At 31.2% G+C, this 27,348-nt stretch overlaps 4 protein-coding genes and 1 pseudogene across 4 annotated transcripts; all 5 read right to left on the minus strand.

Moving 5' to 3' along the window:
• Positions 1-1,322: 1,322 nt before the first annotated feature.
• Positions 1,323-4,062, minus strand: LOC125192459 (BTB/POZ domain-containing protein At3g56230-like). The gene is made up of 4 exons (XM_048090040.1): positions 4,057-4,062; positions 3,309-3,392; positions 2,782-2,970; positions 1,323-1,781 (listed from the first exon to the last, which is right to left on the minus strand). The coding sequence occupies exons 1-4, from the start codon at positions 4,060-4,062 to the stop codon at positions 1,323-1,325; spliced, it is 738 nt and encodes a 245-aa protein (XP_047945997.1).
• A 1,134-nt stretch (positions 4,063-5,196) lies between these two features.
• On the minus strand, positions 5,197-6,753 carry LOC125192468 (annotated as a pseudogene).
• A 4,071-nt stretch (positions 6,754-10,824) lies between these two features.
• LOC125192473 (BTB/POZ domain-containing protein At3g56230-like) lies at positions 10,825-12,300 on the minus strand. The gene is made up of 3 exons (XM_048090062.1): positions 12,139-12,300; positions 11,887-12,063; positions 10,825-11,283 (listed from the first exon to the last, which is right to left on the minus strand). The coding sequence occupies exons 1-3, from the start codon at positions 12,298-12,300 to the stop codon at positions 10,825-10,827; spliced, it is 798 nt and encodes a 265-aa protein (XP_047946019.1).
• A 4,871-nt stretch (positions 12,301-17,171) lies between these two features.
• On the minus strand, positions 17,172-19,004 carry LOC125203668 (BTB/POZ domain-containing protein At1g01640-like). Its single transcript, XM_048102071.1, has 4 exons — positions 18,969-19,004; positions 18,727-18,885; positions 18,457-18,654; positions 17,172-17,843 (listed from the first exon to the last, which is right to left on the minus strand). The coding sequence occupies exons 2-4, from the start codon at positions 18,877-18,879 to the stop codon at positions 17,385-17,387; spliced, it is 810 nt and encodes a 269-aa protein (XP_047958028.1). The 5' UTR covers positions 18,880-18,885; positions 18,969-19,004; the 3' UTR covers positions 17,172-17,384.
• Positions 19,005-23,569: 4,565 nt separating this feature from the next.
• Positions 23,570-25,191, minus strand: LOC125216157 (BTB/POZ domain-containing protein At3g56230-like). The gene is made up of 3 exons (XM_048117797.1): positions 25,018-25,191; positions 24,766-24,942; positions 23,570-24,142 (listed from the first exon to the last, which is right to left on the minus strand). Exons 1-3 carry the CDS (start codon positions 25,189-25,191, stop codon positions 23,687-23,689), a joined length of 807 nt encoding a protein of 268 aa, XP_047973754.1. The 3' UTR covers positions 23,570-23,686.
• Between the last annotated feature and the right edge of the window lie 2,157 nt (positions 25,192-27,348).

Here is a 27,348-nt window from a genome sequence, read left to right on the forward strand (position 1 = left end):
ATTACATTTTTTCCACTACGCGCCTCTAGAGTCAGTCAAAACTGTACCACTGTATAAATTCTCTACAAACTTGCAGTAATTTCTCTTTATTAAATCAACTACCAGTTATAAAACATCAATTATTGGTAAAAAAAATAAATAAAAATAAAGTGCAAACCGAAATTGGAATGGAAACAGTAAGTAAAAGCCATAAACGGGAGAAATAGGGGCGAATTGAGGCGTACGTACTTATAGAGGCGTGGCAGCTCCAGAAACGAAAGGAAGCGGAAAATAACTACCGGATAAAATCGAGAAGGAAAAGAGCGGCGAAGTTGAGAAAAAAGCGTATGTAAAATCGCCTCAATTTCCAAATCATAGTTCACTACGGAATGGACGTACGCGGTGGCGGTTGCGGCGCCTCGGTGTGGTGGCAGATAAGGAGAATATTGGTGCAGAAACTGAAAATTCTGGATAAATTTGTAATTTAAATTTATCACTCATGTATATAGTATGAAACATGATGGGAAACTAATCTCAAACGTGGGAAACCAACATTGCTAAAATAACGAATTATATATGCATATTAGGATTATATATTTATTAAAATTAATTTCTGAATTTTATATTAATTGCATTTACATCCCTCAGCATAAAATGATTATTCAAAACTTCCCAAAACTCCCCTTTTATATATTGTATAGATTCGAAAAACAGAATATGTTGAGGGAAAAAGAAAAGAATACATTTACGGGCCCAACTTTGCCCTTAACCCCGTTAACCAATCAGGCTGGGCTTAATTTGCCACTCTCACTACAAAAAAATGTCAGTTTATCGACGGAATTACCGACGGAGAACTCGTCGATAATTTTTTTTTTTACCGACGAAAAATACATTAATTAAAAAAGGAAAAAAATTAGCGACGGAATATTCCGTCGGTTATTCAGTCGGTAAACTGACATTTCTTTTGTAGTGTCTAATCTCACAATTATTACAAGGGTGCATGGTGAACAAGTTCTGATATAAGTCAATCCCTTATACTCTCATTTTAACTCCGTCGTATGTTTTGCGAAATGTAAATGAAAGTAAATTAAAAGAACAATATTGAAATGCGGTATATATCTATTTATTACATTATAAGTGAGATATTTAACATCAGAGAAAGGAATACTATGAATGTAAGTATATATATCTCGAAGCTAAATCATCAAATGAGACATCTAGACGAAGGAATAATATGAAAGCTATCTAAGTGTATATGCAAAAGATAAGGAAGGAAAATCCATGGACTGGGTGCATCATCTCCACCCAGTTCGAACTGCGAGATCACACCAATGTGGAACAAACTAAACACCAGTTATTCTCTTTTTAATATCCGTGAGGGATGCCCTTGTGATCTGTGTAGTTAGATGAGGATTCTTGATCGCGAAGGCATCGTGGGAGGAAGAGAAAACTATTTCATCCATGTTTCTTACAATGAAGCTCAGGGTTGTTTCTTTAAGGTTTTGGTTGGAGCTAGTGTCGGATATTTCCAAGATATCAAGAGCGTTGGATGCATTCAGTGATCCAAGCATCTCATTTGCACAAAACTTCTGCAAGAAAGGGATCTCGTATTTTTCTGCAGCGACCGCCAACGAGAAAACGTGTTTCTCCATCTTCTCTTTTGGAAGACTTCCACTGTACAAGAACTCGAGTAGTGCATCTAGTTCCTCACGAGACAGCTCCGGTAGCGTTATCGTTTTATTCACCGGAGCTTTGCATTGGTCCGAATCCAGCATGTTTCGAAATATTGTCGATAGTGTTGCCTGTGGAGTATAGGGGCAGTTTGGTAGGAAGATAAATAAACAAAATATAATTAGATCATAAGTATTCTATCCGTCCCATAAAATGGAACTTTGGGGACGACACGAGATTTAACGCAAATTGGTCAAATAGAAGAGCCATAGAAATAAAAAGTGATGTGATTGGAGTATTAATAGTGGAGAATGAGGCCTACCAGTTAGAGAAAAAAAACATGTCAAAAGTATAAGTGGATTAATTTTGTAGGACACCTCAGAATGAAAAAAGAAGCTATTGTTATGGGACGAAGGAAGGATATTTTAGGTTAATTATGTTCATATAAATTCATGATAGATGAGTCATCTAATCTACTAAATTGTCCCCATGTAATATAGCATATACTCAAATGTAATGCACTAGTAATGCATTGTATAATCGAAATTTCCGATCCGGTCCGAAGTACGTTGGATTTGTTACACCATACCAACATTCTGAATCGAAACTAGCATACCAATATTTAGGAAAATTTGGACAAAACTAGAAAACCAACAAATTCGTTGAGAACAAAGTAAAAATAAGCCAAATCCGCAAAAGAAAAACCAACAAGTAGTTTAATAAAGAACTATCTTAAAATGAAAACTGAGAACTTATCAGTTGACAACTTGTGTTGCCAACTTATATGGTACTCCCTCCGTTTCGCCATAGCTGAGGCGAAACTTTTCGGCACGGAGTTTTAGAAATGAATATTGGTTGTGTTAAATAAATATATAAAAAAGTAAGAGAGAGGAAAATGTAGAGAGAATAAAGTAAAAAGTGAATATAGTAGAGAGAATAAAGTAAGAGAGAGAAAAAAGTTACCATATAAGGAAATGACTCAACTATGAAGAAACTTCCCGAAATGGTAAAATAACTCAACTATAGTGAAACGGATGGAGTATTAAGATAGTTTTTAATTGAACCACTCCCCGAGTTAGAGCTGAAACAGAAATAGTCGTTCAAAATCGAAACCGGGGATTAGTTACATACCAATAACGCTCTATGAGAGGGTATCGAGGGCTCGTTGTCACCACCGGGCACGATTTGAATATCGGTATGGATTTGATCCCTCAAAGCGTTAGCAAAGCCACTTAAATAAGTTATCTTCTCACTTAGCAACTTCTGCTGATTCATGTCCCGATTCATCTCATCCATCAATTTCAAGGCGTTTACAAATCCCTATTACTCCCTCCGTCCCAGATAATTCGTCCCAGTTCATTTTTCACACTCGTTTTGCAAAAATAATAATAAATAGGTAAAGTTGAGAGAAAGTAAAATAAGAGAAACAATAATGTAGATAAGACTATTCTCTACATTATTCTCTCTTTTACTTTACTTTTTCTCCACTTTAACTATTTATTATTATTTTTGCAAAATGAGTGTAAAAAAGGAACTGGGATGAATTATCTAGGACGGAGGGAGTACAATTTAGTGATTTAAACACATCAATTATATACGTATGCAAATTTTCAAATCACTACTATAAATTACTATTACTTTCAAAATCAAAATGGCACCTTACAGGAATTTGATGAAGAAGGTAGATTATTGTTGGTGGATTTATCATTTTCAATTTTTTTGGTCAACAAGAGTATGCCTCTCTGCGCTTCGCAGCAGGCTAGTCAGATTAAATTTGAAGGAGGCCACGAAGATTGAGGAAGCTCTTTGCAATAGGTGCACCGCATTTTCTCTCTCTAGAATATCAGAAACACTTTACAACGACGATGAAGATTGAGGAAGACTAATCAGAAGAATATAAAGAAGAATTTAAATGGATTTCTTATTATAAGTAGTATTATGCGTTAGAATGGGAAAACAAATTGACATATATTAGGGAATCCAAATCTAATATCATATATCCTATAAAAGATTTGATTTCATCCTATAATAGATTTAATTCTTTTTAAAAAAAATGATCATGAGCTAAATTAGATTAATATGAATTAATTAATCGTAACTGGGTTATGAGATATTTAACAATATAATAATAACATTATAAATATTTTATTTAATATGTAACGCTTTAAGAATTTTCACATGATAATTATTGTCGACGAGTCACAATGTTTTAAATGAGTTTTATGCATTATCTTCGAATGCAATCCCTGATCTAGACATCATAATTTGTGGGCCTCAAATTTTTGGGCCCAACTAGCCCTTTACCCTGCTAGCTAGCTGGGCCGGGCTAATTTTGCCTACTATAATCTCACAATTATTACGAGTGTGCATGGTGAACAAGTTATGATAAAAGTCAATCCTTTATACGTCCATAAATAATGTTCTTTTTAATTCCGTGCTTGTTTGAAAATTGGTGCAAAAATAATGAAATGAGATAATAAAATGTGAAATCCATTTGTTTAAAATAGTAACGGTAAACTGAGACATATAAAGATGGACATTCTAAATGACAATATGAGTTACTACCTCCGTCCTCCAAAATTTGCTACATTTTGATCCGACACGAGTTTTAAGAAATGTAAAGGAAAGTAAGTTGAAAAAGTTGGTGGGATATGGGTCCTACTTTTAAAGTATTAGTTTTATAATAAAATGTGAGTATGAATGAGTTAGTGGAATATGGGGTCCACTACCAAAAATGGTAAAAGTGAAGTGTATCAAATTTTCAGGGACAGAGATAGTACTTAATATCATAAGAAGTAATATATGAAAGCTCTATAAATGAATATTTGTTGGTTCACAAAAGGTGTAATAATACTATTGATTTACTAAGTACTTTAAGTTGACAATTCCACGTCATTCCACTATAAAAATTTGTTTTTTAGGGACATAAAAATTGAGTCCCAATTACTTGCGTTGGAAAATTTTAAAAAAATAACAACAATTACCTAAACGAAGGATAAATTAATTTTTAATTTAATCTTTTGCTTATATATGACGCTTCCATGTGCGTCCTCTAATTTTAGTTGGGACACTAACAATAATGACACATTTTGAAGTGTTTATGGTATATTTCGAAGCACCAATTAACATCCTTAATTGCATTAAAAATGCCCTTCACAGTTTTTTTCTTAGTCTTTAGTCTTCCTTGATTTTAATAAAAATATTGATGGACACCTATAATCAAGAATAATAAGATTTCTCAAATATCCTTTCCTATATTAATAAGTTTTTTAACTAAATAAGAAACTTATATGTAATTTTAATTCAAGCAACGATTCAAAGAATATATACAATCAAAGAATACATATCCTGAATTTATATATTATTATTTAAAATAAAATTCAAGTAACATGAAAGTCTGTCTCAAAATTAATACATCAAGATGATAATAAAATGCGTGAATCTTCCTAGGCGAAAAAAGAAAAGGAAGAAAATTCCATGGACCGACAAACATGCCCATCATCTCCACCCCGTACGAACCACGATATCATCCCAATGTGGGTCAAACTAAGCCCCAAACTTTCTTTTTTTAGTATTCGTGATGGATGCCCTTGTGATCTATGTATTTAGATGAGGATTCCTAAGCGCAAATTCATCAAAGCCGGGGGAGAAAACTATTTCTTCCATGTTACTTACAATGAAGCTTAGGGCTCTTTCTTTGAGGTTTTAGTTGTTGCAAGTATCGGATATTTCTAAGATATCAAGTGCGTTGGATGAATTCAATGATCCAAGCATCTCATTTTCGCAAAACTTCTGCAGAAAAGGGATCTCGTATTTGTCTGCAGCTAAAACAAGCGAGCAAACATGTTTCTCCATCTTCTCTTTTGGAACGCTTCCACTGTACAAGAACTCGAGTAGGGCTTCTAGTTCCTCGTGATTCAGCTCCGGTAGCGTTATCGTTTGATTCGCCGGAGCTTTGCATTCGTCTGAATCCAACATGTTACGAAATATTGTCGATCTCATTGCCTGTGGATGTATATAGTATAACATATAGTCAGATGTAATGCACTAGTGATGCATAATTTAACCGGCTTAATCAAAATCGGCATACCATTCCTACCGGTCTAATTCAAATTCCACCCATTCAAAATTGGAACCGTGAAGTTACTTACCAATAAGCTTAACTAAAACGGCTAGAGTTTTCAGAATATGAGATTAAATTCGACAGCGTTTTAGTTTTTGGATAAATTCGCACACCTTTCAAAATATGATAGTGGGGCATGACAACTATTATGTTAGAGGATTTTTGCATTTTTTTTCTTATTTCTTCTTTTTCATTCTTTTTCCACAAAATACAAAAATGGACCAAACTAGAGATTTTATTTTATATTGTGGAGGGAAAAGAATAAAAAAGAAAAAGAAAAACTAAGATTAAAAAATAGCAAATATCCCTTAAAATAAAAAGTTCGTAGAAAGGCATAAGAACCTAATTCGTCTTCTAATTTAACCCCAAATTCTAAAATCTCTCAAAAATAGCATACCAATTTTATAGGAGAATTTAGACAAAAATTGACATGGAAAAATTAGCCAAAAAACCAAACCGAGTTAGAGGTGATACCAAAATAGTCGATTTTCAGTTCAAGATCGGAACCATGAATTTATATGTTGCATACGTACCAATAATCCTCTATGTGCAGGTATCGGGGGCTCGTTGTCACCGGCCATGACTTGAATATCAGGGTGGATTTGATCCTTCAAAGCGGTAGCTAAGCCACTTAAATAATTCATCTTCTCATCGCGCAACTTCATATTCACTTCTTGAAACCTAATCTTGACTTCTTGCAACTTCATCCACTTCAAGGCCTTTACAAATCCCTATTACACACATCATATAATTGTTTAAATCACTATAAATTTATACTACTACTTTCAAAATCAAAATGGTACCTTATTGGAACTTGATGGAGAAAAAGAATCGTTGTTGGTGGATTTATTTTTTTTAGGCTGCAAGTTGGTCAACAAGATAATGCTTTTCGCCCCTTCATAGCAGGATGAGCAGATTGTCTGTAGCCCATAATTATCGTAATCATCGTAAGGCCTCGGTTCGCATAAGCAGCACGACATTTCTCTCTCTGGATTATCACAATGACGAAGAAGAGAACTAATGAGAAGAATATAAACAACAAAATAAATTATGCGTTACAAAGGAAAAACAAATCGAGAACTATTAGGAATCCAATTTACAAATCGACAACTATTAGGAATCCAAATCTGTTAACTTAATGGAGTATAAATTAATGAATTATACATAGTTGGATTATGAAATTGACAAATATAATAATAATAATAATAATAATAATAATAATAATAATATTATTATTATTATTATTTAATTTTATACACATGTAATACTACTCTTTACAATTTTCACGGGATACGACACTATATCTTAAAATGAAAGAAAGTTGACAATTCACATCATCACTTTATTTTAAAAAAATATATTGGTGCATACCTATAATCAAACTTATCTGTAATTTTGATTTACAAACTAAAATAAAACATTACTACTGCATAGAAGATACAAAGACATGGGTTGGCAGAATTTGGGCTTAATTAAAACTGAAGGGTTTTCATAATCTAATCTATTTACACGTAAATATATAAAGGGGAATTTTGGAGATATTTTTAAAAAAAGTTATTTTAGGAGAAAAATTATTTAGGGTTTAGGGTTAAAAATATTAATCCCATCATTATTAATAACTATTGTGCATTAAAATTCCCATCAAGCAATGTAATTATGGTAATGAATGATTTTTTATGTGTGCATTGACTATTTATATGACATATTTCATGGACGGATGGAGTATGTTATACTAATAGATTGACTATTTTACTCTTTTGCTGATATTTTATTTACTATTTATTGAAATCTATGAGTTTTAATCTCATCCACTCATTTTAAGATCTAATGGTGTAGGAATGGTCTTAGTTGTGGATTAGATGCAATGTGCATTTTAACATGACCACACATTTGAAGTACAAGTTTTATATTGGATTTGTAAGTCTAAAAAGTTAATGGAATGCAAGTCTGCATACTAAAAATAAAATAAGTAAATAATTCTATAAATTATAAACAACCTAAAATAGCAAAATCCTTAAATAATGGACAGATGGAGTATTTGTTTTATTTGCTTGAAGTACTTGAAGTTGACAATTCCATGGTTTTAATAAAAAAAATATCCATGTCATTCCATGGTTTTAATAAAAAAATATCCATGCACACCTATATAACAAGATTTTTCAAATATCCATTCCTAATTAATAGTAATTTTTTTAACTACATAAGAAACTTATCCTGTAATTTTGATACAAGCAACATATTCAAAATAACACAAAACCTAACTCAAAAAAAAAATGTGTTCTTCCATAAACAAATATGTGTTCTAATTTTATATATTCTTATCAAAATAGAATATGTATAGAATGAGATAGTGAGATGTAAAATCTACAATACAAATAGTAAAAGTGAAATTTATATCTATGCGTATATAAAAGTGGAGTTTTGAAAATATCTACAAAACTGACATTATAATGAAAAAATTTATTAATTTGTTAATACACCATTTTAATTAAAAAGTTAGTACTATTAATTAGTGAAAATTAGTTTGTTGATACGTACTACATTACTATATTTGGCTATTATATATTTATATGATATCCAACATGATTAGTTTTGCAGTTATATCAAACGTGACTTGAAAGAGCAAATTTTTTTAAATTAATAAATTAATAAAGTTTTTAAACAGACTCATGATTGTGGAGCTCCACCCCTCTCAACGAGAGAATCCACTGTTGCACGGGTCAGAGCTCTATCCCACAGCAATAGCCCCGGTTCTTGATCACCGACGCGGCCCCAATAATGATAAATTCACTTTTACATGTACATTCATGTTGTTTTATACTAACTAGTATCACACCAGTACGTTGAACATATATTTAATTTATTTTATAAAACTAATTAAATACTCCATGTAACAATAATATGATATACATTGATAAAACTTCATACTATAAAAATTATATGGTCATAACAATAAATACAATAAAAATATTTGCAAACACACATTAATTTTACTTATATTCTAAATACTCTACAAATACACTTAGGAAATCTATATAAACACAAATCCAAATTACCGAAATTATAAGAATTGCACCATTATATATTTATTGAAATATAATTTTGTAATCAGGATAGTCTTATTTTGTTTTATAGTAATTAAATAAGGAGTATATACGTTGTACTAAATTATTTTGAAAATTTTAAATGTAAGTTATATAAGTAAAAATTATAAATCATGAAATCAACCAAAGCAACACAAAACTATTAACACTTAATTAATAAAGTGTGTTACATAAATCCAAAATTGTGCAAATAAAATTGACTAAAGCTAAAATACTATTTGACAAAAATTTCATATCATATTGCGACTTAGATCATATGGAAAAACAACTCAATTTACTACTTATAATACAAACTACACATAATTATGTAGAGAATAACTATAGACCAATCATCAACACATCAATAAAAAATTAATTTTAGAAACACAAAATGAGTCATTACAAATTAACAAATTTAGAGCCGATATTGTACACATATATAATTTGTACCATAAATTATAAATCTACTAAAACACACTACAATGATTAAATCAATACATTTATTTAGTATTAATACAAATAAATTAAATAATCAACCACCCATTTTGCCCCCAAATAAATCCTAAAGAAGAATCCATTGTCATCATACTTAATTGGCAGAAAAATTCACCAACGACGAATGAGATCCAAAAATACAAAACATCAAACCACCAACATCACTCTTCTTCGCTTTTGATTTCTACACATCATCATTGTACAAAATCAATTTCAACTGAAAACATTAAAAGGATTATCTATTACCGACTATCCTACAGCCTCCAATGCCAAATACTAGAAGTTTAGCAAAATCGACAGTATTCTCTCGTCTATAGATCCTGCATATATGTATATACAACATTTACATAGAAATAGCAAGACCGATATCTCATGGATGCTTCTTAAAAAAATAATGTACGGGTTACATCATTTTTTATATAGGAACAATGAATAAAAAAAGTCACTGGTTCGATAGCGGAAAAAAATATCGATTTGAAATATACCATGGATACTTCCCCTTTTATAACCTTCTAACATTTTTTAGTCATGGATCTATATTAAATACATAATGAAGGTGATTTAATAATTACCTCACACCATATATTAAGGTCTACAATAGGCAGTTACATGATTTTTGTAATCATGGATTTGAATTTGAATTAGGTGCATAACGGTTGTTATTTAATGGAGAACCGTTTCCAATATAATCATTAAGAAAAGAGACCATTAAGTGCACAACCTCTTGCATTTTTTTTTCGGTTACATCGTTTAAAGGTAATAAAATGGAGAAAAAAAATGTTATGAACCCCAAAACTTATACTCCCTCCGTTCTATAGCAATAAAGTCATTTTGTCATTTTGGTACGTTCCATAGTAATAGAGAGATTTCTTTATTTAGTAAAAGTCAACACATTTTTCACATACTTTACTCTCTCTTACTTTTTTCTCTATCTCTCCACCTTTTTCATTTTCCACTTTATTCATCCTTTACTTAACTCGCCTAAAACAGTTTTTCTTAATCCCCATGCCGAAAAGAAACGCCTTCATTACTATGGAACGGAGGGAGTATATAAATATTTAAATTTGTACTCAAAACTTATAAATATTCAAATTGAGGTCAAAACTCGCCTTTTATATGTATAGATAGATAATTTATTTTTCTTTTTATTATAATTCTAACATTTCTTAAATTAATCTCATACATAATTTGTGAGTATAATTTTCGTGCATAGCACACACTGGTAAAAGAGGGAGTAATATGAAAGCCTTGAATCTGGAAATTAATCATCAAGTTTGTGATTAAATCCATGAATGTGCGTGCCTATAGACATTACACTCCTAACAAAAGTATCCCTAGAGAAGATGATCAAAATGAGACAAAAAGAAAAGGAAGGATCTGCGCAAAATAAAAGGAAGGAAAATCCATGGACTGACCTAACAGCCCATCCTCTCAACCAGTATGAACTACAAGATTACCCCAATGTGAATCAAACTAAGCACCAATCTTTCTTTTTTTATTATTCGTGATGGATGCCCTTGTGATCTCTGTATTTAGATGAGGATTCTTGAGCGCAAAGTCATCAAAGCCGGGGGAGAAAACTATTTCTTCCACGTTTCTTACAATGAAGTTTAGGGTTGTTTCTTTGAGGTTTTTGTTGTTGCAAGTGTCAGATATTTCCAAGATATTAAGAACGTTGGATAAATTCAATGATCCAAGCATCTCATTTTCGCAAAACTTCTGCAGAAAAGGGATCTCGTATTTGTATGCAGCTAAAACAAGCGAGCAAACATGTTTCTCCATCTTCTCTTTTGGAACGCTTCCACTGTACAAGAACTCGAGTAGGGCTTCTAGTTCCTCGTGATTCAGCTCCGGTAGCGTTATCGTTTGATTCGCCGGAGCTTTGCATTCGTCTGAATCCAACATGTTACAAAATATTGTCGATCTCATTGCCTGTGGATGTATATAATATAACATATAGTCAGATGTAATGCACTAGTGATGCATTATTTAACCGGCTTAATCAAAATCGGCATACCGGTTCTACCGGTCCAATTCAAATTCCACCGATTCAAAATTGGAACCGTGAAGTTACATACCAATAGGCTTAACTAAAACGGCTAGACTTTTCATCAGAATATGAGATTAAATTCGACATCGTCTCAGTGTTTGGATAAATTTGCACACCTTACAAAATATGGTCGTGGGGCATGACAACTTTTATGTTGAGGACTTTTGCACTTTTTCATTCTTTTTCGACAAAATATAATAATGGACCAAACTAACGAGAAGAGATTTTATTTCATATTATGGAGGGGAAAGAATAAAAAAAAAGAAGAAAAAATAAGATTAAAAAATAGCAAAAATCCCTTAAAATAAAAAGTTCGTAGAAAGTTCTAAAATCTCTCAAAAATAGCATACCAATTTTATAGGAGAATTTAGACAAAAATTGACATGGAAAAATTAGCAAAAAACCAAACCGAGTTAGAGGTGATACCAAAATCGTCGATTTTCAGTTCAAGATCGGAACAATGAATTTATTTGTTGGGTACATACGAATAATCCTCTATGAGCGGGTATCGGGGGCTCGTTGTCACCGGCCATGACTTGAATATCAGTGTGGATTTGATCCTTCAAAGCGGTAGCAAAGCCACTTAAATAAGTCATCTTCTCATCTTCCAACTTTATCTTCTCTTCTTGTAACTTCATCCACTTCAAGGCCTTTACAAATCTCTATTACACACATCATATAATTGTTTAAATCACTATAAATTTATACTACTACTTTCAAAATCAAAATGGTACTACCTTATTGGAAATTGATGGAGAAAAAGAATCGTTGTTGGTGGATTTATTTTTTTTAGGCAAGTTGGTAAACAAGATTATGCTTTTCGCTCCTTCATAGCAGGATGAGCAGACATAATAATCGTAATCATCGTAATGCCTCAGTTCGCATAAGCAGCACGACATTTCTCTCTCTAGATTATCACAACGACGAAGTCACTGGTTCGATAGCGGAAAAAATATCGGTTTGAAATATACCATGGATACTTCCCCTTTTATAACCTTCAATATTTTTTAGTCATGGATTTATATTAAATGCATAATGATGGTGATTTAATAATTTCCTCACCCCATATATTAAGGTCTACAATTGGCAGTTACATGATTTTTGTAATCATGGATTTGAATATGAATTACGTGCATAACGGTTGTAATTTAATGGAGAACCGTTTCCAATATAATCATTAAAAAAAGAGACATTAAGTGCACAACCTCTTCCCTTTTTTTTTTGGTTACATCGTTTAAAGGTAATAAAATGGAGAAAAAAATTGTTATGAAACCCAAAACTTGTATATAAAATATTCAAATTTGTACTCAAAACTTATAAATATTCAAATTGAGGCCAAAATTCGCCTTTTAGGGCATCCATTGTGGATGCCCTAGTGGAAGCCCTAGTGAGAGCCCTAGTGGTTGCCACGTCAGCATGCCCTATCTTTCTGCAATGGTGGAGCCCTAGTGCATGCCCTATCTCTTATCCACTTTTCATTTCAATTTTAAATCATTGTTTTTTTAATTTGTTTTTAATTACTATAAATTATCAAAATATATTATTTCAAACACCACAAATGCACAAAAAAAAAACTACATTACTTAATAGAAAAGTGGAACTACATCATACTTAGATTAAAAAAAAAATACATTAAAACTAAAATACTAAAAAAAAGAAAAAACCAAACTAGTGACTCGGGTATATCGTCGTCGACATTATTCGGGCTCGGGTATTGACTCGGATCCATTGTTGGAAGTGTGGATATTGAGAGAATATAGAAGAGAAAGTGAAAGGTTTAGTGTGTGAAAAGTGAAGAAAATGGAGTATTTATAGTGGTTTAAATTAGGGTTAAATAATTAAAACAAAACAAAAAAAATTATGGCTCGGGCTCGGGCTCGGGCGCAAATATAATCACGCATCTTATTTTTTCTGACTAAAATGCCCTTAAGCCCTAAAAGGGCATTATGGTCATCTCAGTAAGAATGCTGAAAATGGCAGCCTGCATGTTGCACAACATCTACCGTTCCTGTTCCTGAATAATTGTGACATAATTATTATTTTTGTTCACACCTGGTGAGTTATCAATTTTTAATTTAGATTAGTCAATGTCATATGAAAAATTGAAAACACGACTTTAATATACATAAACATGTTATTATAGTATAAAACTAGTCCAATACTTTTAAATTATTGAATTTACATAAATTACGTGGAAAGAAAATTAAAATTATATTTTGTAAATGATGGTTTTTGTCGTGAAACCCTATAATTAGATTTTCTATTGGTTGATATTCATTTTTAAATTTCGTTTACAACCTTTAAAGCAGCACTTTATTTAATAAAATGTTTTTACAAGGTAATTTACTAGTAATAGAAGTAATAATAATACGTCTTCTTCTTCATTAGCTACACGGCAGCCATTGTTGTTACATTTTTCAACTCTGTAATTTTCGATACTTTACTTTCATTCAGCCCCTCCTTACCTTTCAACATCTCATCATTTAGGCGTCTGAAACAATATTTTAGTGAAGGCTGAAAATGATTTTCAGAATTTTCAAAAAATTTGAAAGTAGAAAAATCAAGAAAATGGAACTCTTGGGAGGGGCTTAAGCCCTTCCCCGCCTCTTAACATGTCCGCCACTGCAGTTTGGAGATTCATCATATTCATACATGCGCGCCTTTATTCCTGTTCATATTTTGTTGAATAGACTAAATATCTTTTAATTACTTCTAATCTAATCTATGAAGAAGAGAAATGAATCGAAGAAAAAACCCTTAAAAATATAGCAAGGTAAATATAAGCACGTAGAAATATCAAATATGATTTGACAAAAGTATGAGTAAAGTCTGCAAATCAGTGTAGGTGGGTGCGGAGTAGGTCTGCAGGTTGCGGGTACTTTGACTGAAATGCCTTGGCATTTGGGTATTTTGATCCGGAAATTAGCTACAAAAACAAGATACATGATTATATTTAAGGTTAGAGACATTCGGAGATATTTTTTTTTTCTGAGGGATCTACTGTATCACGACTGGAAAGGTCAGAGACTTTTGATATAGTTCACTCTTGAATTAATTACTTAAAGTCAAATATAACTCTATTATCAAAAGGTTAAAAATCACAAAACAATTTAAATATACTATTAAATATATGTGCGATGCACAGATTTTAATTTACTTAAAATTAATAAAAATTATAAAAATAAAGTAATAACTACACGCAAAAACAAAATAAATATATGTGTAGAGAAAATAAATATTGTTAATAGATTATTGAAACAAAAAAAAACCCCAATCACAAAATAATCGAGAGAATGAATTGAGAGTGAAAGCAAACATTATTAGTACATAAATGAAAAAAATCTATCATATTATCTTAAAAAAATGAATCTATCATAAATAAAAGGGCAACTCAGTGAATCATTCGTCTTGCTTTCTTTGGATATGATGTTCGCTCTTTCTTTCTTTTCCAATGGACTGGGGTTGAAGTTATTATTTTTGTTCCTGAAATAGAAAAGCGTGTAAAATTTAAAAATAATTCAAAATTTCAAATCATTGTAATTGCGTGGAAGGAAAGAACCATTGACTATAATAAAAATAATAGTATATAAATATAGGGTCATTTACTGTTGCTTATAGCATCATAATCCAAAATTAAGACCAAATTTTCACCCTTAGATTTTAAAATGAGTGGATGAGATTAAATTTTACGAATCTCAATAAATAGTAAACCAAATATCAACAAAAGGGCAAGATCGTCATTTTGTTATCATATCATAATTTTCATATTTTTTTTATATTAGCATAGTGTATTATATATCAACACAATGACATGAGTATTTCAACACAAGTACACGAAAATATCAACCCAGTTTTATTGAAATTTCACATGCATTATATTGAGATTTTACATGCATTATATTGAGATTTTATATGCATTATATTGAGATTTCGTCAAATCATCAACATATACGAAAACTGAAATAAAAATCATCAAATTTCATCATCGTTTCATAATTTTCGTGTTTTTTTTAATATTAATATGTATTACAAATATCAACGCAATGACATGAGTATTTCGACACAAGTACACAAAAATATCAACCCTGTTTTATTGAGATTTTCACATGCATTATTGAGATTTTACATTCATTATACTGAGATACATTGTATTGAGATTTCGTCAAATCATCAACATACACAAAAACTGAAATACAAATCACCAAATTTCATCATCCGAACATCGTCTGAACATATGCAATTGAGATCTCGTTAGAATCCTTATAAAATTACCTTTAATTTGATATATTTTTTGTGAAAAAATAATTTAAATTGAGAGAGTTACGTAAATTTAAAGTTTTAAGAAAATTTTAATAAAAGGGAATTGACATTAATACCCTTTATTTTATTTAATAATTATTTAAATTTAAAGTATAATGCATTTGACATTATATCAATCGTTAGATCTACTAATCTAATGGTTAAAAATTGACCTTAGTTTTGGATTGCTAATTAGTTAGCAATTGATCAGATATCAAAATTGAAAAAAGGATTAAAATAACCAACAACGCAAAATACATTAACATAATTATAAAAAATAAATAATAAATAGTAAGGAAAATTAGAGGTGATATTTTGATTTGTGAATTTAGGATAGCAAAAAATCATATAAATAGATCACAGAAAAAAACAATTCCCCAATTACAAAATAATTTAGAGAATGAATTGTGAGTTCAAAGCAAAGATTATTATACAAAAATGAAACAAAAAACACCATGTAGAAAATTAATCTCATTTTAAAACAATATTGATGTAGAATTAGAACATTACCTAAAATCGGATTGGATTTCTGCAGTAGCGAAGAATATATAGTGGAAAAAAGGTAGGAATACGTGGATTGTAGACTACAAAATGTCATATATTTATACTGAAAAAATTGAAGCCTCTTGCAAAACTTTTCATTTTATAAGAAAAAATAAACCTTTTTAACTTCCCAAATCCAAAACCCATAATTGGCACCTTAAATATGAGAAAATTAATTGGTGGGGTTAATGCTTTATAAACACACATAAATCATTCCCCCAATATCCGTAACGTGAAAAAACACACATAGAAAGTCAATAATAATTTGATAATTAAAATATTCAACCCCAAATTGTAATGTAAAGTTGAAAAACGTATAAAAAATTAAATCAACAATAATTTGAGAGTCAAAGTATTCAATTTCTATAATAAATAGCATCAAAATTATTGATAATTATATACTACTAATAAATTTAATATTAATGGTCTCATGATTACATTTATATGTATAAAAGAAAAATTGATGCGGTAGTTTTTTTTCACTAAAATTGATGTCATTTACTATTTGATATAAACTAAGTTTCAAATATTAAATATATTGCCCAAAAATTATACTTTTTCCGTCCCCGATTAAGAGTCACACTTTTTCATTTCGGTCCGTCCCCAATTAAGAGTTACACTTCATTTTTACCATAAATAATAAGTAGGTTCCACATTCCACTAACTCAATTCACCCACATTTGTGACTCCTAATCGGGGACGGAGGGAGTAAATATTAGAAATTTTGCTCAAAATTTATGAAAATTCAAAATGATGGCCAAAACTCGCCTTTTATATATGTATGTATAGATGGATAGATAATTTATTTTTATTTTTATTATAATTCTAACATTTCTTAAATTAATCTCATACATAATTTGTGAGTATAATTTTCGTGCATAGCACACACTGGTAAAAGAGGGAGTAATATGAAAGCCTTGAATTTTTAAACTAATCATCAAGTTGGTGATAAAATCAATGAATGTGCCTATAGACATTATGCACTTCTAACAAAAGTATCCCTAGAGTAGATGATCAAAATGAGACAAAAAGAAAAGGAAGGATATGCGCAAAATAAAAGGAAGGAAAATCCATGGATTGACCAAACAGCCCATCCTCTCAACCCAGTATGAACTACAAGATTACCCCAATGTGAATCAAACTAAGCACCAATCTTTCTTTTTTTATTATTCGTGATGGATGCTCTTGTGATCTCTGTATTTAGATGAGGATTCTTGAGCGCAAAGTCATCAAAGCCGGGGGAGAAAACTATTTCTTCCAAGTTACTTACAATGAAGCATAGGGCTCTTTCTTTGAGATTTTTGTTGTTGCAAGTGTCGGATATTTCCAAGATATCAAGTGCGTTGGATGACTTCAGTGATCCAAGCATCACTTGATCGCAAAACTTTTGCAGGAAAGGGATCTCGTATTTGTCTGCAGCTAAAGCCAACGAGCAAACAAGTTTCTCCATCTTCTCTTTTGGAACGCTTCCACTGTACAAGAACTCGAGTAGGGCTTCTAGTTCCTCGTGATTCAGCTCCGGTAGCGTTATCGTTTGATTCGCTGGAGCTTTGCATTCGTCTGAATCCAACATGTTACGAAATATTGTCGATCTCATTGCCTGTGGATATATATAGTATAACATATAGTCAGATGTAATGCACTAGTGATGCATTATTTAACCGGCTGAATTAGAATCGACATACCAGTTCTACCGGTCCAATTCCAATTCCACTGATTCGAAATCGGAACCGTGAATTTATTTATCAAGCCAAATTAGATTTGTTACATACCAACATGCTTAACTGAAAATGGCTATAGTTTAGAATATGAGATTAAATTCGTCCGCCCTTCAAAATATGGTTTCAGAGCATGCAAACCTTTTATTTTATAGGATTTTTTAATATATTTTTTATTATTTCGTTTTTTCCTTCTTTTTCCTCACAAAATACAAGAATGGACCAAACTAAACAATAAGAGATTTTATTGTATATTGTGACGAAAAAGAATAAGAAAAAGATAAAAAATAAAATTAAATTAAAAAAAAAAGGCAAAAATCCCCTCATAGAAAGGCATACAAACTTAATTCATCAACTAATTTAATCCCAAATTCTAAAATTTCTCAAAAATAACGAACCAATTTTATAGGAGAATTTAGGCAAAAATTGACATGTTAAAACCAAAATCGTGGATTATCAGTTCAAGATCGGAACCGTGAATTTATTAGTACATACCAATAGTCCTCTATGAGCGGGTATTGGGGGCTCGTTGTCACCGGCCATAACTTGAATATCAGTGTGGATTTGATCCCTCAAAGCTGTGGCAAAGCCACTTAAATAATTCATCTTCTCATCGTAAAACTTCATCTTCTCATCTTGAAACTTCATCTTGTGTTCTTGCAACTGCATCCACTTCAAGGCCTTTGTAAATCCCTATTGCACACATCATATAATTGTTTAAATCAATATAAATTTAGAGTACTACTTTCAAAATCAAAATGGTACCAGGTAATTGGAAATTGTTGGAGAAAAAGAATCATTATTGTTGGCCAACATGATTGTGCCTTTCGCCCCTTCGTAGCAGGCTGGGCAGATTATCCATACCCCGTAACGGTTATAATTGTTATAAATATTCGGTGCGCATAAGCAGCACGTCATTTCTCTCTTCACAACGACGAAAACAAGAGTACTAATGAGAAGCATATAAATAACAAAATGAATTATGCGTTGCAAAGGTAATAACAAACCGAGAACAATTAGGGATCCAAATCTGCAGTCGATCCTATAATAGATTGGAATTATTCTTTTTTATAGATACGATTATGAAAGATCATGCTCTAAACTAACTTAATAGAGCTAGCAGTATAAATTAATGAATTATATATAGTTGGATTATGAAATTTACAAACCTATTAATAATAATATGATAATAAGTTTTTTACTATACACCATATCTTAAAATGAAAGTAAGTTGACAATTCAACATCATCACTTTATATTAAAAATATATTGATGCATACCTATAGTCAAACTTATCTGTAATTTTGATTTAGAAACTAAAATAAAACATTACTACTGCATAGAAGATACAAAGACGTGGGTTGGGAGAATTTGGGCTTAAAACTGAAGGGTTTTCATAATCTATCTATCTATGATATTTTTTTTAAAAAATTGTTTTAGGAGAAAAATTCTAATAATTTAATTAAAATTGTTTTTTATTAATAAATTTATAACCAACGGGTTCATATATATTAATCTTACGTTACCATACATTTCATAAAATTAAAAACATAATCCCCATCATTATTGTGCATTAAAATTCTCATCAAGCAATGCAACTAAGGCATGAATGATTTCTTTATGTGTGCATGGACACAATCGTAGGTAGACACAATGGCTTTTCATCAATTCAATCAATGATTTTGGTCTTTTCGAGGCCAGAGTTAAAAGGGTTTTCATAATTTCTTATAAAACCTGAAATATAAGTATAATAGGAGTGAATTAAATTTTTAGGCTCTATACTTTCAACGACGAACATTTGCCGTCTCTACACTTACAAAATATGATTTACAGTCTCCATACTATACCACTTGCTCATTTCAGGTGTTTTTTTCACTTTTTGATCATATTTTTGGACAAAAACGCCCCCAAAAACTTATATGGCATTTTTGTACACCTCTAAAAGTAGGTATTTATTTTGATATTTATGTTAGTTTGGGTACTTTAACTATGATTTGTGTTTTATTCGAATAATTTTTGTTTGGATTGGTTATGAGCAGAACTAGCAAAAAGAAGGGTGTGGCTTAAGTGCCTACCCAATTTTATTTTATTTTTTCCAGTTTTTCTTCTTCAATTTTTTTTCAAATTATACAAATTATGTTTAGCTCTTGTAGAAATTCTGCAGGAGAATAAATGGTCATTGTTGAATGAATGAGAATGGCTGAATATGTGAGTGTAACTGACATAAATTAAAATGATTTTGAGCTTCAGGAAGAAGCAACCTAGTTGGCAATAAAAAAACAACACCAATATAATGTTATTTTTAATTGCTATTACTCTATACTTTTGAAATATTAATATATTATTAAATTAGTTGTGCTTAAAAGCCACAATATTTTAAAGATTTCTAAATATTTTTAAAATGTGAATCATTTTTTTTATAAATTTCATTTTAATTGATTCATCTTAGTTTGAGGAAATATAATATGTGCTTTATAATAAATCGAATTTATTAAGTTAAAATCCAAGATTAAAACTATGCATATATTTTATACTATAACCAATCCAAACAAAAAATATTTGAATAAAATATAAATCACGGTTAAAGTATCTAAATTAACATAAATATCAAAATAAGTATCTATTTTTGGAGGTGAGTGTACAAAAATGTCCTTTAGACTTTTGGGAGTGTTTTTGTCCTAAAATTTGGTCAAAAAGTGAAAAAGCACCTGAAACGAGTAATTGGTATAGTATGGAGACCGCAAATGATATTTTGCAAGTATAGGGACCGCAAATGTTTGTCGCTGAAAGTATAGAGCCTAAAAATGTAATTCACTCGTATAATAGGTCCAATCAATTGAAATAGCCCAACAACAAAACAATTACTGGCCCATACTGTAGTAGGTCTTCTTCAACAACACCTCATTTTCACTCTCATAAAGAGGCCGGAAACATAACTCAAACGGGACCGTATGGTGGCGAACATGGTGTAGTGGCTCCAACACCGGCCAAGTCCCCGCTTGACCGGTGGCCTGTCTAACTTTGGCTCTGTCACTAACTATGAATTAATTAATTAATTAGAACATACAATAGGAATAAGCCCATTGGCCTTGATAATTTAAGGAACCTAAACCGAAATTCGAAGGGCCCAACTTAGCCCTTAAACCTGCTAGTTAGGAATATCAATCGGGTCATCCAACAAATTTTGGGCCAACTCTACTCAGTTGCCAGCAAACGTGGGCTAATCGAGCTGCAATTTTATTGGGTTCAAAATTTACAATCGTAACCGTGGACTCGGATCCTCTGCTGTGCCTCAAGGCACGGCATGAGATGCTGTGCTCAAAACGCAGAGGTTTCTATATGAAACGCAAATGTTTGGTTTCAATGCACTTTTTCATTCTTTTCAATAGTTTAAACATTAAATGCGCATACATTGTTGTCTAATTTTAGCCTTTCATTTTATATTCTTTGACATACCTAGAGCATCCCCATCCGTGCTCTTAGCTAAGAGCACGGAGGTGGGCCCGGACCCACTTTTACTCCTTGTCCTTAGCTAAGAGCACAACACCCACATCCGTGCTCTTAGCTAAGGACAAGCTCAAGGGTCCCACTATTCTATTATTCAATTCAAATATTTCAATTACTAAAAACATTTTTACATTATAAAAAATATATTAAAAAATAAAAATTACATAATTAAAGTCCTAAAAAATAAAAATTACATAATTAAAATCCTAAAAAATGAAAATACACAATTAAAATTCTAGAAAATAAAAAAATACATAATTAAAATCCTACAAATTAAAAATTCCTATAATTAAAGTGTTATGGGAATTTTTTGTGTTGAAGTGGGGGTATTTATAGATGAAAATGTGAATTTTGGGGGAAAAAAAATTGAAAAATAAATTAAAAGTGGGTAGAAAACGGATATAATTTTTTGGGAAGTGGAAAAATATTTTTTTAAATAAATTTTAAATTTTAAAAAGAATAAAAATAAAAAATCGAATTTAGCCGTTGACTAATAAGAATACGCCACGTAGGGCTGCTCAGCGGCACGTACATGCTCTTAGCTAAGAGCAGCGCCGTGCCGCTGACACGGACGGACAGCTCGCAGCAGCGGACGGACGAGCTCGTGCTCAGCGGCACGGACGGACGGACGGACGGAGGGACGTCACCGCTGCGGATGCTTTAAAACCTTTATAAAATTCAGTTTTTTATAATGCAAGTATTTTCGTCACATTAGATTTATATTTTATTTTATTATTTAATATCTATTTTAAATTATCACTGAATTATTTTAATTTTATTTCTAAATATTGTAATATTATTACTGTGTGTTTGATTATTTAATACTCACTCCGTCTCATGTTACTTGCACTATTACATTTCAGCCCGTCTCGAACTACTTATATTTTTCTAGTTTAAGTTAGAATTAATGTATTTAATTAATATACTCCCTTCGTCCCATGTTACTCGCACTTTTAATTTTAGGCCGCAAATTTGGGATTGAATTTTTAGTCTAATTAAATTAGAATTTTAAGTGTAATGAGACATCACATAATAAAGGGGCTCTTAACTTAATCTAACATATTAATTAAAAACTTTAATTCTAACTTAAACTATAAATATTGTAAGTAGTTTGTGACGAGCCGAAATGGAAGAGTGCAAGTAACATTGGACGGAGAGAGTATTAGATTAAGTTAAGAGCCCCTTTATTAAGTTATGTCTCATTACACTTAAAATTTTAATTTAATTATACTAAAAAATCAATCTCAAATTTACGGCCTAAAATAAAAAGTACGAGTAACATGAGACGGAGGGAGTATCTATTTAATTCCCTAATTATAATTATCATTCGTTAAGTAAAATAATAATCGGCTAAAACAAAATAAAACAAAATAAATAATAATAATCAGCTAAAAGCTGAAATCATCATAATATAAAATGATCAGCTAAGAATGTGGATATAAAAGGTTGGATAACAGAATATGAATGGTGAAATAATGAATACTTATATGTACTACTAGTATTTTTCAAAAACATAGAACTACAGTAAAAAGGATAGGTGCATTTAATGTTTAAAATATTGAAAAGAATGAGAAAGTGCATTGAAACCAAACATCTGCGTTTCATATAGAAACCTCTGCGTTTGGAGCACAGCATCTCATGTTGTGCCTTGAGGCACAGCAGAGGATCCGAGTCCTCGTAACCGTTGAGGTTTCGGGTTAGCCCAGCGAGCTAATCGGGTTATATACTCTAATATTAGCGGGCTAATCGGGTCAGCCCGCTAAGGTTAATGAAGGCCAGCTCCACTTTTATTTTTATTCGAAAAACATAAGAGATGCATGAATATGTGAGGTAGATATGCTTTTCTATTTTTGTATCAATCAGTACATTTATAATGTTAAGGAAAAATAGTTATGATAAAAGTTAATCCTTTACACTTCATTGTCCATAAACAAAAGTCTACTTTTTTTACATCATTATTAAAAAATAGTACAAGTAAATGATGGGCATATTAAATGACTAATATGTGACATTTAATATCTGAAAAAAGGAATAATATGAAAGCATAGTAAAGTGTATCTCGAAATTAATTCATCAAGTTGATTATAAAATTCTTCACACAAATATCCCTAGAGACGAGGATTACGTTGGCTCTTGCGTACGCCTTGGTGGACTGTCTTCAACTAAGAGAGGAAAAAATAATGCAAAAGAAAAGGAAGGAAAAATCTATAGAATCAAACTAAGCACCAATCTTTCTTTTTTTATTCGTGAGGGATGCCCTTGTGATCTGTGTATGTAGATGATGATTCTTGAGCGCGAAGTCATCAAAGCCAGGGGAGAAAACTATTTCTTCCATGTTTCTTACAATGAAGCTTAGGGCTGTTTCTTTGAGGTTTTTGTTGTTGCAAGTGTCGGATATTTCCAAGATATCAAGTGCGTTGGATGACTTCAGTGATCCAAGCATCACTTGATGGCAAAACTTTTGCAGGAAAGGGATCTCGTATTTGTCTGCAGCTAAAGCCAACGGGCAAACAAGTTTCTCCATCTTCTCTTTTGGAAGGCTTCCACTGTACAAGAACTCGAGTAGGGCTTCTAGTTCCTCGTGATTCAGCTCCGATAGCGTTATCGTTTGATTTGCCGGAGCTTTGCATTGGTCTGAATCCAACATGTTACGAAATATTGTCGATCTTGTTGCCTGTGGATTTATAGATTATAACATATAGTCAGACGTAATGCACTAGTGATGCATTATTTAACCGGCTAAATCAGATTCGGCATCCAATTCCAATTCCATTGATTCAAAATCGAAACCGTGAATTTATATGTCAAGCCAAATACATTAGATTTGTTACATACCAACAGGCTTAACTGAAAACTGCTATAGTTGTCAGAATATAGGACTAAATTCGATAGCCTTTCAGTTTCTAGATTAAATAGGCACACCTTTTAAAATATGAGATGACATGCCAATTTTTCATTTTAGAGGATTTTTGCTTTTTATTATATTTCAGTTTTTTCATTCTATTTTTTTCACAAAATACAAGAATTTTCTTTTATTTTGCAAGGGAAAAGAATAAAAAAAGGAGAGAAAATAAAATAAAAAACTAAAACTTTCTAAAATAAAAGGTTCACATAAAAGCATACGAATTTAATTTCTAAAAGTCATCTAACTTATAAATTCCAAATTCTATAATCCCTCGAAGCAAGAATTTAGCAAAATCTATAAAAATCGACATATTCGTTGCAAACAAGGGAAAAATCAGCCAAAATCGACCGTTGTCAGTTCAAGATCAGAACCATGAATTTATTTGTACATACCAATATTCCTCTATGAGCGGGTATCGGGGGCTTGTTGTCACCGGACATGACTTGAATATCAGTGTGGATTTGATCCTTCAAAGCGGTAGCAAAGCCACTTAAATAAGTCATCTTCTCATCTTCCAACTTTATCTTCTCTTCTTGCAACTTCATCCACTTCAAGGCCTTCACAAATCCCTATTACACACACATCATATAATTGTTTAAATCACTATAAAATTTATAGTACTACTTTCAAAATCAAAATGGTACCTTATTGGAACTTGATGGAGAAAAAGAATCATTGTTGATAGTTTTAATTTTTTTAGGCTTGTTGGTCAACAAGATTATGCTTTTCCCCCCTTCGAAGCAGGCTAAGCAGATTGTCAGTTGCCCGTAACCGTAGCCGTAATCGTAAGTATTCGCGTTACAGAAGCAGCACGACATCATCTTTCTCTAGATTATCACAACAACGAAATAGAGAACTAATGAGAAGTATATAAAGAAGAAAATAAATGGATATCGACACTATTATATATGCGTTACAAATGAAAAACCAATCGCGAACAATTAGTATTCCAAATCTGCAATTGATCCTATAATAGGTTTGATTTCAGCTTATAATATGAGAAAATATTCAGTGATCCATCCATATCAAAATGGATTAATATGTGGTGTGTCCAACTAATGAATATTTGACAAATGGAGAACCACATCCAACTAGACTTGAATTTTAATGCAATTATTTTTGGAAGATATTCAGTAGACTAATTATATGGAAAATTACATGATAATTAAATTGATATTACCATGATTTTATTTTGCCTCTTAAATAATAATATATGTCCATACTAAAATTAAATATAGGCATAATACAATTTTATTTTCATGTCAAGTTACTAAGTATGTATATAATCGTTTACATGCTTGTGAAAAAGAATATAGAAAAATGAAATAATGGCTATACTTTTTATTTTTGTAGAATTTTCAATTATATAATTTATATACATAAGTACATAAGAAAAAAAATTATATCCATAAAATATTAGTCGACTCCTGCATATAATATATTGCATACTTAAATTACTAATAATAATACTTATCTTTTTTTTTGCCGCAATAAAAATTATAACCATAAACTTTGTTAGTATTGTTTAAAATTTTATGGTGATGATTACATAATTGAAAACTCTACACAAATAATCATATAATAAAATAATTGATACTATTATTTTTAAAATTTATGGGAATAAGTACATATATAATTAAAAAATCAGCACAAATAAAAAAGCTTGACAATAATTTTATTTTTCCATCTTCTTTAATTTTAACGCATATAAACAATTATACATGTAGTCAGTAGCTTAATACGAAAATATAATTTTTATTTAAAAGTATGTACATAGTATATTATACTTAAGACGTATTATTTTTCATATTTAAAGATTAAGTAGTTTTTAATGAAAATAGTCTAATGTATATTTTCTAAAAATAACTTTACAAGTGTGCATGTCTAGTGGAAGTGGGCCCTTTTCTACTCCCATTTGTCAAAGATTCATTCGTTGGACACACCACGTATTAATCCACTTTGGTATCTTATAATAGATTTATTCTTTTCTATATCTATAAATAAAAAGTAAGATTTCAACAATATCCATTCCTATATTGATAAATTTATTAACTGCTCATTAGGGGTGGCAAATCGTGCGTGTCGGGTCGTTATCGTGTCGACACGATAACGACACGAACACGATAACAACAAACACAAACACGACCCGATAAGAAAACCTCAAACACGAACACGAACACGACCCGCTACCCTCGAGACACAAACACGACACGAACCCATTAACGACACGAACCGTTTCGGGTCAACACGACACGAACCCATTAATGACACGAAAATAAGTATTGAAAAATGAAAATAATAAGAATAATAATATTAAAATATTATGTGCTAACGGATAACACGGACACGATAAGCTCTGACCCAAACCCATTAATTTCGTGCCGATTCGTGTCGTATTATCGTGTCGTGTCAAAAATTGTCAGCCCTATTGCTCATATTATACTTATCTGTAATTTTGATTCACAGACTAAAATAAAATATTACCACTGCACCACCCTTATTGTATTTTCAAGAATAACGTTACTACTAAGGCAATGTTTAGTCAAGATTTCAACCGTATTTAGTCAATGTTTTAAAACAACGCATAAACCTAAATTAAAAAACATAAATTCCATCATTATTGTGCATTAAAATTCCCATCATGCAATGCAATTAAGGCAATGAATGATTTCTTTATGTGTGAACAATCGCAGGTAGATACAATATGGTTTTTCATATATATTACGCATTGAATTAGGTTTAAGCAATGCAATGAATGAATTTCTAAGGGAAGTTAAAAGGTTATGAAAAAGAGGAAATGAAAAGGTTTTAAAGTATGAGCATAATACTTTGTTTAAACTATAAATATATGACATCATGTGAACCATACATCCAAGTGGAGGCGCATCCAAAATAAGAAATAGTCTACTTGAAGTTCAGAAAGCCTTTTAAGATATAAAGTAACTTTAATGGTTTTAAGTACTAATAATTTTTCT

The sequence above is a fragment of the Salvia hispanica genome, chromosome 1, assembly GCF_023119035.1.
Source record: "Salvia hispanica cultivar TCC Black 2014 chromosome 1, UniMelb_Shisp_WGS_1.0, whole genome shotgun sequence".
Lineage (NCBI taxonomy): Eukaryota > Viridiplantae > Streptophyta > Magnoliopsida > Lamiales > Lamiaceae > Salvia > Salvia hispanica.